The sequence below is a fragment of the Ostreococcus lucimarinus genome, chromosome 14 (genome assembly GCF_000092065.1).
Source record: "Ostreococcus lucimarinus CCE9901 chromosome 14, complete sequence".
NCBI classification, from domain to species: Eukaryota; Viridiplantae; Chlorophyta; class Mamiellophyceae; order Mamiellales; family Bathycoccaceae; genus Ostreococcus; species Ostreococcus sp. 'lucimarinus'.
In genome coordinates, this window is record NC_009368.1 from 441,251 (window position 1) to 460,524 (window position 19,274).

Sequence of the window (19,274 nt, forward strand, 5' to 3'; positions counted from 1 at the left end):
CTCGAACATCGTCGTACTCAGCGCTACCGTCACAGTCACCGAGGACACATTCTTCGTGCCGGGAATAAAAGCACTGGTGAACAACATTCGTCTCTTGCTTAACATTCCGGAGGAACGAATCGCAGTCGCGGGAGTTGGCGATTTCAAGCTAGCGAAACAAATCGCAAAAACTGAAGCATCCTCCCTTGGGTCATCTGGAGACAGTACTGAGCACGTCATCGAATTGCTCATAGAGGAGGCAACTACAACACAGCTCAGTTCGAGCGAGGAAGACGTCGAAGACGTAGATCCGGTCGCAGAGGCAAACGCGTACTCGAACTCTAGTTCTGAGCTTACTTCGCTGGCTCGGCGTGTGCAGCAAAACGCTAAAAATTTGACGTTGGGAACTGCTCTGGGGTTGGCAAATTCAACATTACCAGTTGAAAAGTCACCTATTGACATGGTGGCGGGCTGGACGTGTGAAACCAGAATGTATAACGATGGCACTTGCGATTGTGATTGTGGCGCGTGGGATCCTGATTGTGACGGTGGGCAGACTATCTTGCGAGGCTGCCCATCGCACGCGGAGATCAACAGCACCGGTACCCCATTTGAATTCGCAAATAGTGTACGGGCATACTGCGTTAACAATTCAGACGTCGTGACGTGTAGTTTAGCAGTGCCTCCTGATGACCTCTGCAACGAGTGGCCATGCCTGGATAGTGATCCGTCTGATGTTCTCGTCTCTTACTTACAACGGGCCTCTAGTAATGAGTTAAAATGCGTCAAGCGGCAGAGTTCGCCACATGCAATGCATACGGGAGAGTGTGCTTTAAGCATGTTGGACGAGCGTGGCGACACCCTTGAACCGATTCTGAGCTGGAACTCCACAGATTTGCCTGCTTCACCACAACCACAAACGTCATCTTCGGTACCGTCTTCACCGCGTCCGGATGTCCCCGCACCAGTACCGTCTTCATCGCGTCCGGATGTACCCGCACCAGTACCGTCTTCGCTGCGTCCAGATGTACCCGCACCGGTACCGTCTTCGCCGCGTCCGGATGTACCCGCACCGGTACCGTCTTCGCCGCGTCCGGATGTACCCGCACCGGTACCGTCTTCGCCGCGTCCGGATGCTCCGCATCGAGGCCCCTCACGAGAGTCAGCACAAGCGCGACGAGACCGCCGTCGTGACGACCGCGCGCGTCAAAGACGAAGCATTAGAAGGCTTCAAAGACAAATCGCTAGAAGATTTTCTGTCTCACAGGAAGACTTGAGAAATGCGACAACATTGAGCTCGATTGTTGAGCTTGCGCAGGCTGAGGTGCAAGAAGCCCAACGCTCCGTACCAACACTACAGACGAAATATGAGTCGGCGAAGGCTCTGTACAAAGGGAACAGAACTACTACAAATAAAGCGGCGCGCCGCCAGGCAAAGATAAATTTGCGCGTTGGAAGAAAACAACTGAGGCGCGCGAACAAGAAGCTTGAATTACTTGAAGAACTCAGCAGGGCACTCACCACACCGGAACAAGGCGGCGCTTTTGCCCTTGGTATCGGTAACCCACGCGGACGAGAAAATTCGATGCTCGTCGTCGCTGTCGCGATGGGCGCGTGCGCCATGGCCTCCCTCGCCGTGCGATCTCACCGCAGAGCGAACAAACGACTTTACGTGGATGAATCCACGGCACTCTTGAGGAATCGTAGGCGTTTTTGAACAGTACAATTTTGTCATACCTACAGTCGCAAGCAAAAACGCCACATTCAAATTTGGGCGTCCCGCTTAAGATTTCGGTACCCTCGCTTAAGATTTCTTCAGAATGGAATCTCTGAACGCAAGGCGTGAAATCACTTAGCCATCCTGCCCGAGTCTGACGAAAGTAGCAAAGTAGCACTTTTTGCACGCCTCCCAAAGGTGGCCCCTGGGGAAATTATTTATTTTGTGGAGTGGTGAAAAATAAAAATTCCCACTGGATACCTTCTGGGACACTGCTTTTTTGCTACTTTTGCTACTTTTTCGACGAGATCGGGGTACTGCAAAGCACACGGCGAAGACGGGTGGCCGATGATCCGTGTGCGCGTGTCGCCTTTGATGGGTCGCTCCCGTTCATGACTCAAGAGTTGTCGCGCGACCTCGCGCGTGCACGAGGGTGCCACGTTTTAGGTACCAGAGGTGCCCATTTCTTCGTGGTAAGATGGTCCCTCGTGTATCACGCCGCTCCCCTTTAAGCATGAAAAGTTGTGTCCAATATATTGCGCGCGATGTCCGATGGTACATCATACAATATCATAGTTAAGCCACACTTATCATACGACGGTGGCGGTCCACCTGTCGGTCGTCACAGAAAAGTTGCGTCTGAGACTGAGGATGTGTGTTGCTCATGTGTCTTATATATACCTCATACATACATATATTAACATTTACAACGATATGTATGGGGTGCCCAGCCCATCCGCGCGGCGTGGCTTCTGCCGGTTTTTGCCATTCGAACCATGAGAAACTACAACTCTATAATAACTTAAACTTAAAATTTTTTTAAGTTTAAGTACCTACACGTTAGTAATTTTGAAAATTTTTGTGACCCGTGACTCCCAAGCAAAAAGTCGCGCGTTGCTCCAGTGGCTGGGCACCCAAACATGGACCCAGACTCATGAATCATGAACCGTGAATAGCCGAGTCCCAGGATTGACGAATCATGACTCGTATCAATCCGCCGCTCCCGAATGCGTGTGCCCCGTGTGACGAAATCGTCTCCGGGATCCGGAGGAAAAAACCTCCAGGAGGAAAACCTAAAGCGCGCGATCGACGTCTCCGAACGTCAAAGCCCGCCGCCTCCCTCCGCGCGCGATCGACGTCTCCGAACGTCAAAGCCCGCCGCCTCCCTCTGCGCGTGCTCGCGCGCCCGAGGAACGGTCAGCGTTTCCGCTCCGGCGTCCAGTAGGAGTTCCCGTGAAACGGACCAAAAGGAGGCTTTGTTGCGTGTTTGCCAGTTTTCGAGGACGTTGGAGTGAGAGGGCGCTTGCCGAGATGCCCTCCATCTTGATCTCGCGCGAAAACTGTTTCATGTTCCGCCGGGCCATCGTCGCCGATCGCGTCGCCGTGCATACTGTCCACGGGCTTAAAAAGGTCGCGGAGGTCAACGTTATCACTCATGGTCATTTTTTGACGTTTTGTTTCTGTCGCGCCCGACATCTTGCGTCGGAGTGGGTCAATGGCGACGGCGGCGGCGGCCCACCTGTCGGTGTTTACGGAAAAGTTGCGGCTCGAAATGAGGATGGCGTGGCCCATGTTTCTTATAGATACCTCATGAATACATATATTACAAGTTATAATGCTATTAATATATAATTGATTGGATGGGTGCCCAGCCCATCCGCGCGGGCTGTATCTAGCTAGCTATGTATGTGCGACGGATTAAAAACAGCACCAAATATTTTTTAAACAGCACCAACATTTTTTATAGTCGGTTTCATCGGTTTCCTCGATGGTCGAGCCTAGTTCCAGTTCACCGAGGAGCTGCTCGTCTTCTTCATGCAACCACGGTTCGTCCGCGCGTCCAGGCACAACGTTCGGACACTGGTTCACAAAATGGCCCAACTGACCACACCTGAAGCATCGATCACCCGCACCTCGCATCATGAGTTCGATAATCTCGAGGTGCGATCTCGGGAGAACGATCTGACTGAACGTCCCACCGCGTACGTTCTCAACGCCGTGTTCGGCCATGAGTCGTAACACGTGCTTGTCCTCGTCAAATGGTCCACATTCCTCGATGAACAGTCGACGGTACGGTTTGTATTTTTTCGTCCACGCGGCACCCATGCCGCGAAAATGGTCGTCGATCCTCGACCTGTTGTCGCACCGCCCCACGTAGTATTTGCCCTGCGCACACGCGAGGCCGTATATCAGTGACATGATCCATGTGGTCTAGTGCCCCCGGGCCGTCGTCGCGCGCGCCGCGGTGTGCGGGGGCACGCAGACCAGCGGCGGCGGTCGAGTCGCAGATGCGTCCATCACTGACGTCGAACGAGAATCGGGATCACCCGTGGGTCCGTTGGCGCCCCGCGGGTGTGTGTGTCAGCCCTCAGGATAACCAGCCGCGCGAGGATCAAATCAAACATGGACCCGAACTCGCGGGTGTCGACACGGTCGGTCGGACATATGGAGCCTCACAATTTGGCCGTATGACCACATATATTAATTTATGTATGGCTATCATCCCGTGCTATCCCGGGGGTAAATTACAGTACAGTAATCTATACCCGGGATAGCGCGGGCTGAATAGAATAAATCCAGTAATATACGTTGTTTTTTGGTGTTGCACATTTTTTTAGTGTTACACCGCGCGTGCAAGCGACACTTCGTCCCGCGGTGGCGGAAGTTCTGTCATCTATAGAAAGCGATCTTCACCATTGATCAGTTCGATTAGCTCTGTTCTTTGAGCGTACTCATTATTCTTGGATCACTTAAATAATCTTAAGCGGTGACAGAAAAAACAAAATTTTGGTGATTTTGGTGATAATCCGACCGACCGAACAACACGCGCGCTCGAACGAACGTCGAGTGTTACGCCATCATTCGTCCGCGCTCTTGCACGTGAACTCGAGGCACCGACGAAAGAAAAATCACCACATAATCGCCCGATGCCTCTCTCGACGCGCGCCATGCGCGAGGCCGAACTCGACGTCGATTCCTTCCGGACGGACCTCTTCGCGAATCGCGACCGCGCGCGTCAACGGCGGGAGCGCCGTTCGAGGCTCGGACTCATGTTCACGTGTGCGTTAGCGATCGTGGCGCTGATGATATTCGTTGACAATGCGTGCGCAGAGGCCATAATGAATGACGTCGGTGAAGCGGTAATGCCGAAGATGCGTTTCCAGCGCCAACCCCATAACACCATCGCTAATCTCGGCGGATGGAAGAAGTGGACGAAAAAAGCTTCAAAAGCCGCGAAGAAAGCAGCCGATCAGGCAGCCGCGGCGCGGGCAGCCGCGGAGGCAGCCGCACGGGCAGCCGCAGAAAGGGCAGCCGCGGAGGCAGCCGCACGGGCAGCCGCGGCAAAGAAAGCCGCGGAGGAAGCCGCGAGGAGAGCCGCGGAGGAAGCCGCGGCGAGGGCAGCCGCGGCAGAAGCGGCCGCGAAGGCAGCCGCGGAGGAAGCCGCGGCGAAGGCAGCCGCAGAGGCAGCCGCAGCAAAGAAAGCCGCGGAGGAAGCCGCGGCGAAAGCAGCCGCAGAGGCAGCCGCGGCTAAGGCAGCCGTGGCGCAAGCCGCAACCGACGCGTACGACGCGGGTAAGACACTCGCTGGAAACACGTATTCCCAGACACTCTCCAATGTGAGAAACAAGTTTGGCGATGCCAAAGTGAACGCGTACTTCGGTAACCAGAGAGATATGCTGCAAAATAAGTACGACTCGGCTAAGGGCTTCACCGATGCCGCTGTGAATGACATGAAGTCCGAAGTGAAAGAGCTCAGGAAGGATCTCGTCGGCGTCGCAGAAATGGTCGTCGCTTTCTTTAACGGCTTGAATTGCAACATCGGCCCATCAACGATGACCAGTTTTACCACGTCTTTGAAAAATGCTTTCAAGTCCAGCGGTACTGCTGATTTGGTAAACAAAATTAAAAACGAGCCGTCGCGATTCTACAGAGACATGGATGCGGCGACATGCGATTTGATCTGGAATACGGTGTTCACTTCATCTTCTGCTGCCATCACGACCTTCGGGACTGCCATTAAGACGCTTAAGAGCGATTGCCCCGCGCTCGGTGGTGCCAACCCTGCGTTTACGCTCGGTTTCACACTCGACGTCGACGTAACCTTTGCGTCAAGGACGGGCGGCATTGGCACAGAGATTGGCGTCGGATTTGATATGACGGGCCAAAAGTTCTGCTACGTCGGCGGGTGTGTCACTGCTGGCCGGACTTTTGGTTCCAACTCAGCTGCCAACGCGGATCTCACTCCAGGCCTCGCTTTGTCCGGCTACAAAGAACTCACTTCTGTCCCGGGTGAATGTTCTTTGCTCGACGTCGGCATTGATATCAATCTTCCGACTCCCATTAAAGTCGAGGGCGGCGGCGGCCTCACATATCTGTATGGCGGAGGTATGGGAGATTTTGTTGGCCTTTCATACCCAATGGAGCTCGGCGCTGGTGATCCGGTGCCTGGTGCTGATGTTTCCATCAAACGTGGCATGTGCTGCACGCCCATCTGTTTGAAGACGGACGGTACCTCGTGCGCGCCGACGAACTGGAAAAACCCGTGCCCGACGATGGCAGATCCGAATGCGTACCTAAATCTCATCACGACGTCGTCGAGCGCTGCTCTTGGTGGAGAGCGAACGCTCGATATGAGCCACGAGGACCATACTAAGTACTACCGACGCATCGGTGATCCGAAATCGCACACATACGATGCAATCTCTGAGCGTCTGTCGCAGTCGACCATCGTTGCTTCAGTGTTGACGATCTCCGTGCTGGCGCTCGCCATCGTCGCACATCGTCGCCGCGTCGCTCGCAAGATTACCGCGGACGAATCCACGCCTCTTCTCGAAGAAGCGTGCTTAAAACATGAGTGAAGACGATTGAAGCTTCTTCACTTATTCGCGGGCTTCGTCCCGGCGCCGCAATTTTCGCCCTTTATTTCACTTCAACTCAACTAAAACTAAAAGCCTTTAAATACTCCTTAACTACTCAAGTACTTTTTGTAAATCTTGCAATCAAAACTTTCGTCATAAGCTGTCGCGCGTAGCTTTATCGGGAGCGACCTGCGATTCCCTCCGCCACGAGCGCCGCGACGATGGTAGCCGACGATCGACAGCGAAATCGCGCGCTCGGACGGCGTCGTGCGACGGCAATACGCTTAGCCTTTAGTGCGCTCATGTTCACGTGCGCGGCGAACTCGCTGGTGTGGCTTCAGGGATTGACGTCGAGCGCGGGTGCTACCGAACGCGAAGTGTCATCACGCGCGCGACGTCGAGATGCGGAGACGTGTAAAGTCGATGCGCCGACGAGGCTGGCTGAACGTACGGCGCGTGATAGACTTTTCGGGTACAGACGACGAGACGTAGGCGCGCTCGCGGCGTTGCGAGGCGATGGTGTGACGCTCTCAACGTCGACGACGCGCTGGCGCGATCTCCAATATGGAGACGCACTGGATCGGTACGGGTTCTTTGTTACGTCTGAACCGGTTTTAAGCGAGAAAGAGGCGGACAAGACGCGGGCGCACCTGCTCAGTCTGTTGCGAAGTACGGATGTGTACGAGCAAAACGATGGGTGTCTCGGCGAACTTGCGGACTGTCAGGAGAGATTTGATTTGTCTCTTCGACTCACAACGACTGTGACACGCGCGGTGAATAAGATTGTGTCCACACTTAAGCCCGCACTGGTGGATATATTCGGCGATGAAGACTGTGAACTCGTAGAACTGAGTGCGTTGATCACATGTAAAGGCTCACCCACGCAAGGCATCCACAGTGATGCGGAAGGGGTGAAAGGAGACGATCGACTTGTCAGCGTGTTCGTATCATTACAAGACACCCCCACGAATCTTGGTCCAACGCACGTTTTCTTTAACTCACCGAATGCTGTAACAGAGTTTGACTACTATTCCGCACTCATGCTGATGAGGATTGTGGCGGCCGAGCTCAAGAACTCGACGGTTGCGTTAAGAGATCATGGTCTTGGTGATATTTATATCAAGCAAGGCGTCGCAGCCATCCCAGAAAACGAGGTTGCGACAGAAGAAGAACTAAAATTCTTCAATGCGCACTGTAGAGTCGATGAGAGGGATAATACACTGGCATTCTATCCCCCTTGGGAGTCCTCCCCAAACGCCCGTCTCGTGTTTGGCGTCGTCGCTGCTACGCGACAGGGAGCCGCTCTCGTGTATGACTCGCGGACTCAACACAGAGGTGGAGCTAACACAGTAGGAGCGCGAGTACAACTTATGTTTAGTTTTCAGACGAAGCGTGCTTTTGTGGCTGGGTCGACATTCACAATGCGACGTAGGTATCATCGCATTGAACGCATGCCACTGACCCTCATGGAGAGAGCGACTCTGACATCATTTGGGCATGAATACGAGAAAAGCAAGTCGAACCTTGCGTGGTACCTGCGAGTATTCGGAAAGATACGCCTTCGAGACTTCCCATTACGAGCTGACACCACTGATCAGGAACGTGAATGGGTGAATGCTGACTTAGTGCAAAACTCTGAAAACAAGTCGGACTTTGATGTCGATAGGATGGGGTTACAAGGTGGAGTGTTGTGATGTAGATGTTGGTATAATTGCAGTTACCTCGACTACCGCTACATCATGCTCATGTTTGTTTTAAGTTCCTCTTCGAATCGAACGGTGCTCGGGTAATGCTCGGCGACCGGCGGCTCCTCAGAAATTTCTCCAGGTTCGTCAGAAGGCTCTTCAGATTGAACTGGATTCTTAACTATGATATTGTATGGTGTACCATCGGACATCGCGCGCAATATATTGGACATAACTTTTCATACTTAAAGGGGAGCCGCGTGATACACGAGGGACCATCTCACCACGAAGAAATGGGCACCTCTGGTACCGAAAAACGTGGCACCCTCGTTCACGCGCGACCACTCTTGAGCCATGAACGGGAGCGACCCATCAAAGGAGACACGCGCACACCGATTCTCGACCACCCGTCTTCGCCGTGTGCTTTGCAGTACCCCGATCTCGTCGAAAAAGTAGCAAAATGTTGACCAGTGGGGCGTGCTGGCGTGCTTTTCCAGGCTGTTGAAAAACTTGAAAATCAGTCATCGCGCCGATGTGACCAGGAAAAACACGGCTTAAAGAATTCTTTTCTTATGTGATATATATGGACGCCAGAGAATTTACGAACGGCATGCATCTGATCCCACTCGACCAGGACAAGGAACCAACATGCGGCAGGGGGTTCCTCGATGAAGCAAACTATGAACAGAACACGCAGAAAGTCATCCCAGGAGAAATGTACGGCGTGCTGACAGGGCGACCGAACCGTGTCCTCGTCGTCGACTGGGATTGTTACGGTGGCAAGTGCGAGTTTGAACTCACGGAAGAAATGTTGACGCGCAAGGTTGGCGGGGAAGGCGCGTACATCGTCAAAACGCGATCAGGCGGGTACCACACGTACTTCGCATGGGACGAAGAACGAGTCGGCGATTGGAAAGGCACAGTAGGCATCGAAGGGTTCGTCGATATCCGTACGACGGGTAACTACGTGGTCGGTGCCCATGCCCCGGGCTACGAGCTACTCCGAGGAGACATCAACAATTTACCACCAATGCCCAACGATTTGTACAGTTTCTTTGATGGCAAAGTCGGTCACAAGGTCGAACGCGCCGACACGGAGTGCAGCTTTACGCAAGCATCTGTGACACCTTTGCTCGAGGACATGGGGTTCACCGGCATACATTGGCTCAGTGGAGCGACATCGTATGATTTTGAATGCGACCAATGTCGCCCACAGCGAGGCACCTCTGTGGGCCAATGTCCTTGCTGTGGGGGCTTCCACGAAGGCAATGGAAAGGGCGGCGGGAACCACTTTTACGTCGCCGAGGTCGGCCTCGGCGTGCTCACCGTGAAAAACCATGGCAACTGCAAGCCCAGGCAGTTTCGCTTTGAGGTTGGGTGTCTGGTGACCGGTATCACCGAAAAGGAGCAGAACGAAATCAAAGAGGGCACGTCTGCGGGCTACATCGAGGTCCGCCGTGAGTTCGAGAAGCACGTCGCAAAGATCTTGACCAAGGACCTCTTCTGCGACGATAGCTGTTATGGAACCACCGGGGAGATCGCCAAATTCAGCGAGGCCGCTTTGGTGAGGCGCTATCGAGAACTCTCCTTTGTCGATGAGAACGGCGCGTCCGATGAGCGTCTTGCTCACGGTGCAACCGTCCTGTTGGACCTTGAACTGAATTTTGGCGAAAGAGAGAAAGTCCTCGGGATCATTTGTCTTTTCAAAGAGCGCATTCAGACGGTCGCAGAGGTCGTCGTTCTCCGCCCATTCGGCGATGCTCTTCCTCACTGCATCGGGCGCGACGGGCTTCGTCGCCTCGTACGCCTTGAGGAGCAGCGAACGCGAAACGAACCGGTGATATATATATATTAAGTAAAATTTGGCTATTGAGTCTTCATATGGGAAGCGTACCGATTACAAATTTCTACTTCTGGCCCATCACTTACTCAGCTGACTGGCACGAGGTGTACAGGTTCGCTGGGTCGTCCACCTTGACGAACTCGTACTTCGCGTGAGGGCTTATGGTACCGGGGAAAGAGCACTCTTGCTTGCCACCCTTATCTTGACAGTACTTGTTCCGCTGCTGACTATAGATGGAGGTCTTGCCGTCTGCCAGCGTGGCGAGAGTAAACTTGGCGCCGACGAAAATTTCTTCGCCCTCAGCCTCCTTCGGCACGTCACACATAATTAGAGTCTTCCTCCATCCCGGGGGACCACGACTGAGGGTGTCATCAGCGTCCGTCGCGCAACGGAACTCGGCACCCGTCTCGTCCAAGCGAGTGAGGGTGTAAAAATTGCCCTCGTTCTTCAGGTACACGAGCTTTGGAGCGTTGTTCGCCGCCGAGGGATCCTCAGACGCAACGCATCGCTGCGAACAGGCGAAGCCCCACTGTCCATTTCCAGCGGTTCCGATGTTATAGTTGCAGAAGTTTTGATTCATCATGTTAGTCCCATACTTCGATGGGACCCAACCCCCTCGCATCAAGTACGCTCCGTCCTCGAGCGTCGCGCCTTGGCCGAGCGTCGGAAAGTGTGTTGAACCGACTCCCACGAGCGCGACGACACCGAGACAAGCGATCACGAGCGTTTTACCTCGGCGCACGTCGCTCGCCGCCTTGGCCGCGCGCACTTCATCGCGCAGAGGCGTCGATTCGTCCATCGAATTAGTGTTGAGCGAACCCCTTCCGGCTGCTGTTTCGATCCCGTCGACCACGATTAACGACGCGCGTGTTTCACTCGTGCGTCCGACGCGCTTTTTCCCGACGCGGTTCCCGACTGCACTGACGTGCGTCGTCAAGTGCCTCGTCGTCGAGGGTGCTCGAGTTTTACTTTTACTGTTGACGCGCCACGTCGGATTCCGACAGGCCCAGGCGCGGCCGCAATGCTACTTTAAACTTAGTATATTTTTTTTGAAAAAAGAGTAGTAAGAGTAATAAAAACAAACTTTTTGCTACTTTAAACTTAGTATATTTTTTTTGAAAAAAGAGTAGTAAGAGTAATAAAAACAAACTTTTTTTTGAGTTGCGGCACCCCAACATGATAAAACCGCACATCGACGTCGATGTACCACATGTAAGATTTCTCCAGAACCAATCGTGTGAGTGAAGTGGTCAAACCAAGCCACGCAACTCGTCTACCGTAAATTGATACTTGTCGAGACTGCGCTTCGAAGGCAGCGTGCCGCGCGCTCGAGCATTCTTGAGGCACGTCTTACGCAGTATTCTTTTCGCGTGCTGCTTGTAATAATTGAGTTGTCTGTAGTTACCATCGCCGCCGTCCCGCTTCGGCGTATATTTAGCTCTGCCAAGGGTTCGACTCTCGTCCACGTTCTCGTGGCACGTGTGTTTCTGGCTGAGTCCAGCAGCTCGGGAGTTGAATAAGCCGTCACGCTTCTCTCTCATGTAGGCACTTTTACGTTGATGGAGCTCTCCAGCTGGAATGTCCTTTTCGAGAACTCTCACGTTCGCGTCGCCAAACTTGAAGATTGGATGCCGTGCGTATTTATGCGAGGCAAGGCGCGCTCTGAGCGAACCTGTCGTCGATCCGATGTACGTTTTGTTACATTTTGCATTATCGCTAAACATTTCGTACACGCATCCCGACGGCATTTGTCCTGGTCACCTATCTATCCCTAAGAAAATATAGTTGCCAAAAGTGCTCCTCTTGCGGTTTGCAGTCACATTCGAGAGATCATAGGTGCTCGTGTTGCTGCGTGGGGTGCAAGGTCTGGGATGTAGATATCGAACCGCCTGATTTCACACCTGGACGTTCGTGATCCGACGAGACCTGACGAAATGACGAACTTGTTTTGTCGTCCCCAAATTCGTCAGCCCGTCGTTCGGTCACACTTTGTGTGTACCAATGATGAAAATGACGAAATGTTAAAATATTTCAATGTTTATTTTTATTTTAGATCTATGAAAAGCAACAGTGTAGACCTTTATGAAAACAGTTCGTCATTCGTCATTTCGTCAGGATCCAAACCATGGTCTTTTTGGTGTCTTGTTGAGTCTTCATATTGCAAATGTACGAATCACAAAATTAGTATGAACACCAGACGACCGCCGGCGCGAGCTCCGTCTCCCCCGTTTACCCATTGTCCTTCAGCCACTCGAAGCACCCGTCGCGGTCAATTTCCCAATAGACGCCATTCTCGTCCCTAGCTTGCCTCAGGTGGTCCTCTTAATACACCAAAAAGTAAATGCAATTATGGTGTTTCATTATTCCATACGAGTACCCCAGAACGACGAGTCGTGACCCATACGGTAAAAATATCACGTCCCGCCGGTCCGGTCCCCATAGTATATAGAATTTATACAATTCAGCCCGCGTCATTACGGGGGTACAGTAATCTATGTGTCCGACATTAAACTCGATTTTTGCTAGGGTTTAGCGTCCCCGGTGTCCCGCGCGCGCATGCGTTGGCGCCGTCGACACTCGTCGACGCCCCGGCCCGCGGTCGTTCGCGTCCACACGGTTCAAGTAGTGCCCTTGGACGACGAACGTGCGCTTGTGCACCCTTGCGCGGATGAAGTGCGTTTCCATCGTGCGTCGCCGCCGTTCGGTCCTTTAAGGGCGACCGTAGCGCAACCGGGCGATCTCCGTGCGGACGGCGCGATGCCGGCGTACGCATCGCAAGGAGTGCACACCGGGGGCACTGCGCCATTCGCGACGTACCGTGCAGCACAACACGCGTTTGCAACGCCAGACGGCATGCATTGGCGCGGTGGACGCAGCGTTTCATTGAAAATTGCGCGCAGCACTAGTGGGCAAAGCGGCTCGTTGGCACCCCAACGGGTCTTAAACACAATACTTGTTTTGTTCGGATACTCGCCCAGGGATCTAGACACACGTGAGGGTAGTCGAAGGGCTAGCGTCCGGTGCCAAAAGAACATGCTCTTTGCTACGGCCACGTGGATGCTGCTATTGCTCACGTCGTTTGTCGATGGGGCAATAGTAGACCGCGACGCTTTGAAAGTTGCAGTGGACAACTGTTTGGCGGCAAATGCCACTGGTAACTGCGATTGTAGCAGTGACTCTGTGGACTGCGGTACCGCTGGAAGTCTTCCCATCTCGCAGTGGGATACGAGCCGCGTGAACGATATGAATAGACTATTCAGCAACCAGGGTTCATTTAACGCGAATATCTCCGCGTGGGACGTGAGCGGCGTGACGGACATGACTCGAATGTTCGAGGGCGCTAATAGTTTCGCTCAGGACATCAGCTCGTGGAACGTGGTGAACGTCACGAGCATGGACACTATGTTCTATCGCGCGGATGCGTTCAACGCGCCCATCGGCAGTTGGAACACAGACGGCGTGACAAACATGTTTCAGATGTTCCACTCAGCACATTTGTTCGATCAACCGATCGGAAGCTGGAACACGGAACGGGTGACGACCATGCAGTGTATGTTCATGTATGCGCGTGAATTCAATCAGGATATCAGCTCCTGGAACACGGCCAACGTGGTAAATATGTGGGATATGTTTTATAGTGCGGATGCGTTCAACCAGAACATTGGGTCATGGAACACAGAGGAGGTGACGGATATGAGGTACATGTTTTATAGTGCGGATGCGTTCAACCAGAACATTGGGTCATGGAACACAGAGAAGGTGACGGATCTGAGCGGAATGTTTCAGGGCGCAGCGGCGTTCAACCAGGACATTGGCTCATGGAACACAGAGGAGGTGACAGACATGAGCGGAATGTTTCAGGGCGCAGCGGCGTTCAACCAGGACATTGGTTCATGGACGACGACGTCGGTGAAGAACATGGAGAGCATGTTCGAGGATGCGACGGCGTTCAACCAGAACATTAGCTCCTGGAACGTCAGTGCCGTCACAGACTTCGATCGGATGTTCTACACAGCGACCGCCTTCAACAAAGGCATAATCACCACGAAAACGACATGGACTGGCGCCACCGGCGCGTCCGCGACAGACATGTTCTCCGCCGCCACGGCGTGGCTGCAGAGGTATGAGTACACGACGAATCCCAGCGGAAGCGTCGTGAATGGTCCCGCGTCGGCTTGGAGTGTGAAGAAGTGTTCGTCCAATCAGTACGTTTTGAGCAACACATGCAAGGCGTGTGCCTCTGGCAAATTTCGCAGTGCTGGTGACGACCCTGATGGCTCCAATACGGCGTGTACGTACGCGTCGCCGTTTGCTTCAAATACCCAGCTGAAAGACACGATCGAGTCTTCGTACTGCTTGGGAGGCAGCGACGCCACGGGCGCGAATTGCACGGACGGCAAGGGTATGTATATAGCGCAGTGGGATACGAGCTTGATCACGGATATGAATCACTTGTTCTACAACAAAATTTCATTCGACGCCAATATCAGCACGTGGAACACGGCGAAAGTGACAAAAATGGATAGCATGTTTTCTCAAGCACGTGCATTTAACCAGAGGATTAATGAATGGAATACATCGAGCGTGGTGACAATGGAAGCTATGTTCCGCTACGCCGAGTCCTTTGACCAGCCCATTGGTGAGTGGAATACCGGAAGAGTCACCAATATGAAAGACATGTTTTCGCAGGCGTCTGAATTCAATCAGAATATCGGTAATTGGGATACATCGAGTGTGACGACGATGGATACTATGTTTCGCTACACCGAGTCCTTTAACCAGCCCATTAGTGAGTGGAATACCGGAAGAGTCACCAATATGAAAGACATGTTTTCGCATGCGTACGCATTCAATCATTCAATCGGTGACTGGAACACGGGTGCCGTGGAGAATATGGAGCTTATGTTCCAAAATACCGGCGTTTTCAACCAGGACATCAGCAGTTGGAACACGGCGGCGGTGACTCAGATGGACTCAATGTTTTACGGTGCTTCAGCCTTCAATTATGACATCACTGGTTGGAGTTCAGCAAGCCTTACGTCGTCGACGGACATGTTTCTCTCCGCGACGGCTTGGCTGGCGAGGTACAAGAACACCGCCTCCCCAGGTAGCAAAAATGGGCCATCGTCGAACTGGCTCGGTCCCGGTCCGTTCACGACCAAGTCGGCGTTGGAGACCGCTACATGGAACTGCTTGGCGGGGAGCGCCGATGCCGATGGCAACTGCGACTGTACGACCGTCGATTGTGGCGCGGCGGTGTATGAATCGATTTCGAACTGGAACACGAGTTTGATCACGGACATGACCGGTTTGTTTGAAGGTAAGTCTTCATTCAACGCGAATATCGGCGGATGGAACACGGGGAGCGTCACAAACATGCACCAGATGTTTAACGGCGCGACTGCTTTCAACCAAGACATCGGTTCTTGGGATGTCTCGGATGTAGCGGACATGTATCAAATGTTCGGTAGCGCGTCCTCGTTCAATCAAAACATTGGGTCGTGGAACACAGGCAGTGTGACGGATATGAGCGGTATGTTCATGAATGCATCTGCGTTTAACCAGCCCGTTGGTGACTGGAACACAGGCAGCGTCGTGGATATGAGCGGCATGTTTGAGAGCGTGTCTGCGTTTAACCAGCCCATTGGTGAGTGGAATACCGGAAGAGTCACCAATATGAAAGAAATGTTTTCGCAGGCGTCTGAATTCAATCAGAATATCGGTAATTGGGATACATCGAGTGTGACGACGATGGATACTATGTTTCGCTACACCGAGTCCTTTAACCAGCCCATTAGTGAGTGGAATACCGGAAGAGTCACCAATATGAAAGACATGTTTTCGCATGCGTACGCATTCAATCATTCAATCGGTGACTGGAACACGGGTGCCGTGGAGAATATGGAGCTTATGTTCCAAAATACCGGCGTTTTCAACCAGGACATCAGCAGTTGGAACACGGCGGCGGTGACTCAGATGGACTCAATGTTTTACGGTGCTTCAGCCTTCAATTATGACATCACTGGTTGGAGTTCAGCAAGCCTTACGTCGTCGGCGAGCATGTTTCTCGACGCGCCGGCTTGGCTGGCGAGGTACAAGAACACCGTCGCCTCTGGTAGCAAAAATGGGCCATCGTCGAACTGGCTCGGTCCCGGTCCGTTCACGACCAAGTCGGCGTTGGAGACCGCTACATGGAACTGCTTGGCGGGGAGCGCCGATGCCGATGGCAACTGCGACTGTACGACCGTCGATTGTGGCGCGGCGGTGTATGAATCGATTTCGAACTGGAACACGAGTTTGATCACGGACATGACCGGTTTGTTTGAAGGTAAGTCTTCATTCAACGCGAATATCGGCGGATGGAACACGGGGAGCGTCACAAACATGCACCAGATGTTTAACGGCGCGACTGCTTTCAACCAAGACATCGGTTCTTGGGATGTCTCGGATGTAGCGGACATGTATCAAATGTTCGGTAGCGCGTCGTCGTTCAATCAAAACATTGGGTCGTGGAACACAGGCAGTGTGACGGATATGAGCGGTATGTTCATGAATGCATCTGCGTTTAACCAGCCCGTTGGTGACTGGAACACAGGCAGCGTCGTGGATATGAGCGGCATGTTTGAGAGCGTGTCTGCGTTTAACCAGCCCATTGGTGAGTGGAACACAGGTAGCGTGGCGGATATGAACGGTATGTTCAGGAGCGCATCCGCGTTTAACGAGCCCGTTGGTGCATGGAACACAGGCAGCGTGACGGATATGAGCGGCATGTTTGAGAGCGTGTCTGCGTTTAACCAGCCCATTGGTGAGTGGAACACAGGTAGCGTGGCGGATATGAACGGTATGTTCAGGAGCGCATCCGCGTTTAACCAGCCGATTGGTGAGTGGGCCACAGGAAGCGTGGCGGATATGAGCGGCATGTTTGAGAGTGCATCCGCGTTTAACCAGCCGATTGGTGAGTGGGACACAGACAGCGTGACGGATATGAGCAGCATGTTTGAGAGCGCGTCTGAATTCAATTATAACATCACTGATTGGAGTTCAGCTAGTCTCACGACGGACATGTTTCTCGATGCGACAGCTTGGCTGGGAAGATTTGCACGCAAAGATGGCGAAGACACCACTGATGGCCCACCATCCAAGTGGGGCGAACCGTGTGGCAATGAGTGGTACGATGCGACCTTTGAGGAGAAGTGTGAGCCAAGAGTGAACGGGATTGAAGTGAAAGGATGCAATTCTACGTGCGGGATAAAAGACAACTGGCGGTGCGACAATTTCGACTTGCTACGCCCCCCCGGTGATGACTTAGATAGCTACAATTGTACGTGCGACAACCCGGCGGGCACGTACGCATCGCCTGATCTTGATTGTGCTCGCACAGATTGCATTTACGGCGAGCGGTGTCTCGCTAACGGCCTAGGCTGTGCGCCCGGTGCCGGTGGAAACGCATGCGACCGGTGTTTGACGGCCGCTGATATTGCCGAGCTTCCACTCAACGAACGAAGTCTCAGCAAGAATGGCTATTACAAGACTGGGCAGATGTGCACGGCTTGTCCAGAGACATCGGCTGGTCAACTTTTCGCTGCGGCTGCGGTTGTCGTCGTCCTCGCTTTTTGTGGTTTCAAAGCCTCTCAATTGATGGGCGCTCAAGCGACGAACAATTTGAAGAAAATTGTCGAGTCGCTGCAGTTCTTCTCTCTTTCGCTCAGTATGAGTATCAAGTGGCCTGGACCCGTACTCAATCTCGGTAAATATTTGGAAGCTTTCACGTTCAGTATTGAGTTTCTACGACCCGAATGCGTCGCTACGGGGCTGAATTGGCTCAATATATTTTTGTCCTCAGTGTTTTTCGTTCCCGCTCTCATCTTCATAATCATCGTCGTGAACAATAGACGGGCGAAGCACCGTTACAAAACAACGGTGCGCGCGATCGACAGTGAACGACACGAGGATGGCGAAACAGTCTACTGGATCAAGAAACCAGGTTTCTTGTGGGGTACGCGGAGAGCTTACGAGTCCAAGGGTGGAGATAAGATTGTTCGCGAGTTGCAGCGCCAGTATCGGTTTCGAGCCGCGCTTCGATCTTTCGGCGTACTGTCGCTGACCGTCCTATACCTTCCCATCGTGCGTATGTGCCTTCAGTCATACGATTGCATAAAGATAGACGGCGTGGATGGGCTTCGATTGGAGCATGACATAGATATCCTCTGTGAAAGCGAAGGGCACGTGATCATCCAGGCCGCCGCCGCGGTGATGTTGGCCATTGTCGGTATCGGCATGCCAATTTACGTCATAATGCAAGTTCGTAAGATCCGTTTGAGCGGTAAACTGGATGATCCACAGACTATCGACTCGTATGGTCCGTTCTACGACGTCTACCGGCGCGAGGAGCTCACACACGATCACAAATTGGAGATTGCGAGCATTCGACAAACCGCGGTCGAGTCGTCCTCATTTCGACGAGGCGAAGGCACGAGCGACGAACGTCCTTTCGATGCAGCAACTGATGATATTGCAGAAGAAATCGCAAATGAAGCCAGGGTCGATACGGAAGAAGATTCAAGCGACGTTGATCGTGTTGACGTCGAGGACGATAGTGATACTCCACCACCTCAGAAAGTTGCATCCGGTCTCGGTAAGCTCGCTCGGGCGTTAACGATGACGAAGTCTGCTTTAGGCCGGACGACGTCAGCGAAAGCGCGCGAACGGGCACATCGAATGCACTGGAAGGACAGGTTCGCGCTTCACTACCTGGCCGTTGAACTAGTGCAGAAGAGTTGCGTCATTTTGACGACGTCTCCGCTAGTGGCCGAAACCGCGGTGAGCGGTTGGGCTCTGGTTGTCGTACACTGGTTTACCGGCGCCTTCGTCTACGTGTGTCAGCCTTGGCGCATCATGACGCTCGGCTTCGGCAAATACAAGGTGCGAAATTGCTTAAACAAAGTCGAGTCCTTGGCTGGATTTTTGCAGGGCGTGGGACCGTTCTTGGCGATGATCTTCCCTGTTCAGAGAAACGAGTTGGGCGAGGTGAAGCAAACTGTGACACTCTCAGCCATAACTGTCCTGCTGACCATCATAATCACCGGGCTGCTTTCTATTCGTATCATTGTTTTCGTCGGCGAACGCGTCGCCGTCAAACGAAAGAAGATGGACATTGACAAGGATCCCGAGAAATGCATGCAAAATGTTCA

General features: G+C 53.0%; 11 protein-coding genes across 11 annotated transcripts; 5 read left to right on the forward strand and 6 right to left on the reverse strand.

The window, feature by feature from the left end:
* Positions 1–903: 903 nt before the first annotated feature.
* On the reverse strand, positions 904–1,095 carry OSTLU_10660 (predicted protein; the record flags this gene model as incomplete). Its single annotated transcript, XM_001421431.1, has 1 exon — positions 904–1,095. A coding segment is annotated over one exon (192 nt), but the record flags the coding sequence as incomplete, so codon positions are not given.
* A 909-nt stretch (positions 1,096–2,004) lies between these two features.
* On the reverse strand, positions 2,005–3,018 carry OSTLU_27526 (predicted protein; the record flags this gene model as incomplete). Its single annotated transcript, XM_001421432.1, has 1 exon — positions 2,005–3,018. One exon carries the CDS (start codon positions 3,016–3,018, stop codon positions 2,845–2,847), a length of 174 nt encoding a protein of 57 aa, XP_001421469.1.
* Positions 3,019–3,277: 259 nt separating this feature from the next.
* On the reverse strand, positions 3,278–3,895 carry OSTLU_27528 (predicted protein; the record flags this gene model as incomplete). The annotated part of the gene is made up of 1 exon (XM_001421433.1): positions 3,278–3,895. The coding sequence occupies one exon, from the start codon at positions 3,893–3,895 to the stop codon at positions 3,395–3,397; it is 501 nt and encodes a 166-aa protein (XP_001421470.1). The 3' UTR covers positions 3,278–3,394.
* A 749-nt stretch (positions 3,896–4,644) lies between these two features.
* On the forward strand, positions 4,645–6,714 carry OSTLU_25533 (predicted protein; the record flags this gene model as incomplete). The annotated part of the gene is made up of 1 exon (XM_001421253.1): positions 4,645–6,714. The coding sequence occupies one exon, from the start codon at positions 4,645–4,647 to the stop codon at positions 6,553–6,555; it is 1,911 nt and encodes a 636-aa protein (XP_001421290.1). The 3' UTR covers positions 6,556–6,714.
* A 62-nt stretch (positions 6,715–6,776) lies between these two features.
* OSTLU_18130 (predicted protein) lies at positions 6,777–8,249 on the forward strand (the record flags this gene model as incomplete). Its single annotated transcript, XM_001421254.1, has 1 exon — positions 6,777–8,249. The coding sequence occupies one exon, from the start codon at positions 6,777–6,779 to the stop codon at positions 8,247–8,249; it is 1,473 nt and encodes a 490-aa protein (XP_001421291.1).
* A 38-nt stretch (positions 8,250–8,287) lies between these two features.
* OSTLU_27532 (predicted protein) lies at positions 8,288–8,473 on the reverse strand (the record flags this gene model as incomplete). Its single annotated transcript, XM_001421434.1, has 1 exon — positions 8,288–8,473. The coding sequence occupies one exon, from the start codon at positions 8,471–8,473 to the stop codon at positions 8,288–8,290; it is 186 nt and encodes a 61-aa protein (XP_001421471.1).
* A 350-nt stretch (positions 8,474–8,823) lies between these two features.
* Positions 8,824–10,095, forward strand: OSTLU_27533 (predicted protein; the record flags this gene model as incomplete). The annotated part of the gene is made up of 1 exon (XM_001421255.1): positions 8,824–10,095. The coding sequence occupies one exon, from the start codon at positions 8,824–8,826 to the stop codon at positions 10,093–10,095; it is 1,272 nt and encodes a 423-aa protein (XP_001421292.1).
* A 70-nt stretch (positions 10,096–10,165) lies between these two features.
* On the reverse strand, positions 10,166–10,882 carry OSTLU_27534 (predicted protein; the record flags this gene model as incomplete). The annotated part of the gene is made up of 1 exon (XM_001421435.1): positions 10,166–10,882. The coding sequence occupies one exon, from the start codon at positions 10,880–10,882 to the stop codon at positions 10,166–10,168; it is 717 nt and encodes a 238-aa protein (XP_001421472.1).
* A 451-nt stretch (positions 10,883–11,333) lies between these two features.
* On the reverse strand, positions 11,334–11,831 carry OSTLU_93707 (predicted protein; the record flags this gene model as incomplete). Its single annotated transcript, XM_001421436.1, has 1 exon — positions 11,334–11,831. One exon carries the CDS (start codon positions 11,829–11,831, stop codon positions 11,334–11,336), a length of 498 nt encoding a protein of 165 aa, XP_001421473.1.
* Positions 11,832–12,017: 186 nt separating this feature from the next.
* Positions 12,018–12,386, forward strand: OSTLU_93708 (predicted protein; the record flags this gene model as incomplete). Its single annotated transcript, XM_001421256.1, has 1 exon — positions 12,018–12,386. The coding sequence occupies one exon, from the start codon at positions 12,018–12,020 to the stop codon at positions 12,384–12,386; it is 369 nt and encodes a 122-aa protein (XP_001421293.1).
* A 2,101-nt stretch (positions 12,387–14,487) lies between these two features.
* On the forward strand, positions 14,488–16,113 carry OSTLU_43047 (predicted protein; the record flags this gene model as incomplete). Its single annotated transcript, XM_001421257.1, has 2 exons — positions 14,488–14,817; positions 15,247–16,113. Coding segments are annotated over 2 exons (1,197 nt in total), but the record flags the coding sequence as incomplete, so codon positions are not given.
* Positions 16,114–19,274: the final 3,161 nt, after the last annotated feature.